This window comes from Pinus tabuliformis, chromosome 5_1 (assembly GCF_031772625.1).
Source record: "Pinus tabuliformis cultivar Carrire ecotype Pingquan chromosome 5_1, CPIR1, whole genome shotgun sequence".
Lineage (NCBI taxonomy): Eukaryota > Viridiplantae > Streptophyta > Pinopsida > Pinales > Pinaceae > Pinus > Pinus tabuliformis.
Window position 1 is genome coordinate 322,729,120 of NC_142305.1, and position 5,554 is coordinate 322,734,673.

At 30.4% G+C, this 5,554-nt stretch overlaps 1 protein-coding gene across 1 annotated transcript; it reads right to left on the reverse strand.

Moving 5' to 3' along the window:
* Positions 1–2,591: 2,591 nt before the first annotated feature.
* LOC149164654 (putative germin-like protein subfamily 1 member 9) lies at positions 2,592–3,905 on the reverse strand. Its single transcript, XM_089430948.1, has 4 exons — positions 3,591–3,905; positions 3,336–3,472; positions 3,068–3,204; positions 2,592–2,944 (listed from the first exon to the last, which is right to left on the reverse strand). Exons 1-4 carry the CDS (start codon positions 3,797–3,799, stop codon positions 2,771–2,773), a joined length of 657 nt encoding a protein of 218 aa, XP_089287074.1. The 5' UTR covers positions 3,800–3,905; the 3' UTR covers positions 2,592–2,770.
* Between the last annotated feature and the right edge of the window lie 1,649 nt (positions 3,906–5,554).

Genomic DNA, 5,554 nt, shown 5'->3' on the forward strand with positions numbered 1-5,554 from the left:
TTGGTTTGAATTGGTTTTAATAGCTATGTTTTCCAAAATGATTTCTTTAGGATCCAACCACAATGTTTGCTTCCATGACCATGTCAAGGGCCTTGAGTCTAATAAATAATGCTTAAAATATTTTAAAAATGCATGCATTCTTACTTGGAAGACAAGGATGCTCTAAATATGTAAAGTACGGTGGTGCAAGTTATTGGTCTAGGGACCTTAATTCTTAGAAGTAACCTCTATGATATGGACCCAAATTTCTTTCCTCTACCATGTTAAGAACCATAGTACCTATACTTGATGTTCAAATCCTATAATATCATTGATATCCTTCGCTAATGATTAGAGACATTAGACAACATAATAGTCACAAAAGTGCATATGTATTTTTAAAATTGTTCCCACAATGTTAAAAAAGTGTGTGTGCTGTTAAGAGTACACATACTTTTAAGAACATACATGTGGTTTTAAAAGCTTACTAGGCATGTTCTTTTAAATTCAATTCATTGTAACAAAAGTGACAATTCTAGCATACATGTTTGTTGAGTTGATATATTTAGATATAGGTTTAGAATCACAAACTTAATTATTTAAACTGCAAATACATAAAAACTTCTATTTTTTTAAATACTTATTTATATCTCTAATTTTGATGTTATTTTTCTAGAAACTAGACAAATTTGTTGTCCATAAAATAATAAATACATATTGAGTAGATTATGTTAATTTGAGTTACTACACTTCAAACCAAAACTTAGATGCGATCAGTAACATATGCAGGGCTACAAGAAAGCCAAGATTTCCATTAAGTGCGGACAAATATTCCTATATTAAAAAAAAAAATATAATGAGTAACATGTAGTTGTAATAAGGCATCCTTAAGTTTTTTTTGGACCACATCCACGTCTGTCTGATTCCCGAATATTCGGGAAATCTGCGATTGACTTAAACTCAAGAGTCGTAATATAAAGCCAATATTAGCGCTTCCAACGTTGAACAAAATGGCGCACACGTCTAGGAAATACGGTAAGGTTCCCGATAAAAAAATATATCTATGTGTGGGGCAGCAATTAATTAATTTAAATACGAACAGTTCTAATATAGGATATGACATCGCACTAAATGGGCTTTTTAATAAGAAAATGTGTTCACGCTAAGATTACCAGCGGTGTTAACAAAGTCTGGACCTTTACGATCAAGGTTGACAGTCATCTTAACGTAGGTTGCAAATTTCCTAAATTAAATAGGTTTAGCGAATTGCTAATTTGATTATTTAAATATCCCAAAATTTAGATAGTCAAATACAATAACCATTTTAAATCTCAGGCATCATATTAAGTAAGCAATAATCAAATTCGAAATTCATAACTCATACAAACAAAACACATGTGCATGACAACAAAACACACGTATGTAAGAGACACATGGTGCACCAAGCAGGACACAATGTGTGAATATGATGCAAACAATAGAGGACACGTCTGAGGATTGTTTGCAGTACGACTTGCTCTCGTACCTACAAAGATATCCTCAAATCCACAAGCAAATGATGTGGGTGTTGAAAATGCCTATTTTGATATCGGGACATGAAATGTCTTAAATTTTTTATATATTAAATATTTTTTATTATTGAAATGTTTTAATTTTCATATATATATAATTAATATAAAAATATTTACTCCATGATAAATATTATATTATTATTTATATTATTAACTTTAAATTTAACATGGATATCCATTATAGTAATATTACAATGCACATCTATAAAATAAAAATAATAAAAATAAAAGATTATATATATATATATATATATATATATAATTTCTTACAACATACTTATATGTGTGTGATGTAGGGAATATAAAATATATATATATATATATATATTTTTTATTTTCCTATCAATATGATTGTAAAAGATATTTAAATGATATTTATACTTGTACTTAAGAGTATGTGTTTTTTCTACATTTTCAAAATCAAAGAAGTAGAATATATATGTTATTTAAATGGTATTTATATTTATACTTAAAAGTATGTGTTTTTTCTACATTTTCAAAAATAAAAAAGTAGAATATATATATTTTCATAGAGTTATCAAATAAATCATGGAAAACATGGTTTACTTAGTCAGATAATTATTTCATTGAAAAAATATAATCCCAGTTGAAAAAAAAATTATTTGAAACATGAAATAAAATATAAAGGAAATATAGGAAAAAAACTATAAAAATAATTTGGTTTTATTATATGAGGCTACCTTATTTCACATCATTAATTTATTAATAAATTAGTATTTTATATTACTAATTATTTTTAGCTATAGGTGGGAATTTAATTATTAATAGCATATATTCTGCTTTAAAAATTAGAATCTTAATCTATTTATTTAACTATTCAAATGATTTATATTTAATTTTTCAAATTATTTTAATTTCTTCATCGAAAGCCATTAAAGGAGATACCGTATTTTGATAGCAAACCTTACATACAGGTTGAGGACACAGTTATACTTAAACGTCATGGTAGAAACCGAACAGTGGAAACATATAAAATGGAATACACACGTAAACTGATGTCTCGAGAGAAAAAACTCAGTATTCGAGATGAATCAAGCCAAGAATTAAATTCCCAATCTTGAAGCATTTATTTTTACAATATTAATATTATTTCAATTTCCAAAGATAAAAGTCATTCTGGCTACTTGATCGCCTACGCGTTGGCGGAGTTTATTCCACTATATTTATACTTTATATAGAGAAAGCCAAGGCAATGCTGACTAAAAGGCTGTGGTAATATCTCTGCCAGGGACACAACCACTGTTTATAGTTTTCTTCAGACCAGGAGCGTATCGGGGCACTGTTGAATTCAGCCCATTTACTGTCTTCTGGTCCACGTTCAACGATGTTGCCAGCGCTCTCAGGGGAATATGAAATAGAGCTTCGGTGCTCGTCTGAAATCATATAAAACAATATAGGAACGCATAACGTTATATAATCAACAACCATTCCAAACATTGCGGCACTAGGTTTCAAATTATAATGAAGATATAATTGGTGCAAGGAGGAAGGCATACCAAAGTTCCGGGATTTTCACTGTTAAGTGCCGACAAATACTCGGCTTCCACCTTTCCAACGTTGAGTTCAAAATGGAGCACACCTCGGGGAAATACGGTAACATCCCCCGGGTAAAGAATATCAATGTGTGACGCACCTAGTTAATTATTAATTTACAACAAATCAATTTGAATGATCAGATCATATACATACATAATAATAATAATAAGTGAATAGGCATCATGATAATAAGAGAAAAAAATGTGTTGGCATGAGTTGGATCAATACCAGTGGTGTCAACAAAGCCAACTTGAAGGGGTCCTCCAGACAAAAGGGAGAGAACTTCTGAAGCTCTTGGATGTGTGTGAGGAAGGTTGCTTCCGCAGGGAACCATTTTGAACCTCACTACAGATAGCCCTTGTGTTCTGTAAATTCAATTTAACACTATTAATTAAATAACTTATTATCAAATGCACAGGCCATACAAAGAAAATATATCTACAAGCAAACAATATGTGAATATGAATGATGTGAATATATTACCGGACTGCAGGAAAGTTTTGAGGATTGGTTGCAGCTCGAATCCCGCCCGTATCGCTACTAACTTCTCCATTCTTGAAAATGTTACGCAGGGTGAAGGTACTCAATCCCGTCGCAAAATCTCTAACGGGATCCGGATCTGCAGAGTAAGCAGACCTAAGAGAAGCAGCAAAGAGTAACACAACTGCAATTAGGACTGCACTCGCCTTCATATTCACTTGCAAGATATACGGAAACTATAATCTAATATGAAAATGTGCTCAGAAATGAAACGATGTATTAGAGTAGTTGCTTGTGTAGATTCATAGCGCTGTAATGAGTATTTATAGGCTTGAAACCATGAAATTGTACTCATCAATATCTCTATGCCACCATTGTTTATAATATCTCTACATGCAAATGTCAGCAACTACTTTATTTAAAACACGAAACCCTTGTCGATTATCTATTCAAAACCAACTACTGCTATGGAAACTTTCGCATCTGCCGAGCCGACTCAAGTAGTTTAGACATGGTCAATTAGAGTGGGTACCCGTACACCTACACGATAAGATTGAAACCTGCAGATCTGGAGGCAATTTCTTTCAAAAAGAATTGCGGACTCATGCGTTGATCCATCATTACTTAGACTCGCCTTTAGGAAAAGATCGTATGCCAAAAAAGTCCACAAATGAACGATGTTGGTGATAATTTGTTTATTAACTTTTACTCCTCCATAATGCCAATCTATACTTAAACGGGATAAGCGATGACGTGGGTGATGAATATGTAAAGAAGAATTTATAACCGGGGGATTTTGACTCTTTCGTGGTAGTAGGATGTTTATGCAATAAAGTGTAATATGGAATTTTTTTATAATGGACGGATTTAGTAAAGTTTTAATGCCAAGGTATTTTGAATATGTAATAAATATTGTGATATATATTTTATTTGGTATTGAATATTTTAAATAATGTTGTATTAAATTTTAAAATTAAAAGTATTTTAGTTATTAATTTGATATTTGATTTGATTATAATTTTAAAACTAATATAGTGGTGATAAATTTAATTAGACATTAATTCATAATTACTAAAATTAAAATAAAATCATAAAAATTAATTAAATTTTATTTTAATAAATTTATAAGAGTTTTAATTTTGATATTTATCTTATTTTATTATGAAAATTTTGAACTTTTAAATAGATTTTGTTACAATAAAATGACCTATACTTTTTTACTTATACCACATGTCCAAAAAACTATAACTTATATATTTTTAAGAATATTTTAATTTTTTGAAAAATTAAAATTTTTCATTTATTTAATATTTTTTATTATTAAATTAAAATTATATATAATAATTTTAATTTAATTCACAAATGACATCAAACACATTAATAATGAATATTATAGATTACAATATTTTTAAGACTAAATGACAAAACCACGATTATGAACTTCACATCCTGCTTAGCTAGCTAGCTAGAACGAACTAACTAACTAACTAACTATATCTATCTATCTATGACCGTACGTTAATAAACGACAAAACCACAACCATGCACTTCACATCCCGAAATACAAGATTCTTTAATTTCTTTTTTGAAGACAACACGTTATAGGGATTAGGGGTTATCCATTCAAAGGAGTATTTCAATGGCAGGAGATTGCAATAAAAACCGTACAGATTTATTCCATATAGAGCGTTACGGAAGTAGGACTGCCGTTCTTGTAAAAGGCAGACGAAAAGATAGAGAGGATGACGTATATTATATGTATGTGTATCTGACAATAGTGGAGATAGAGCATACATAAGAGATGGGAATGATCAGGTAGCAGCTAGTTTGCAAGAAGCCAGATGACGTGGTCATTTAGAATGGAGTGGCAAACGGTGGCATCATCGGTCTTGACATTAAGCACTTTGAAGGGCAAGTGTTGAGGATTTCACTTGCTTTTATCTGTGTTACAGTGTAATTTTTTGACT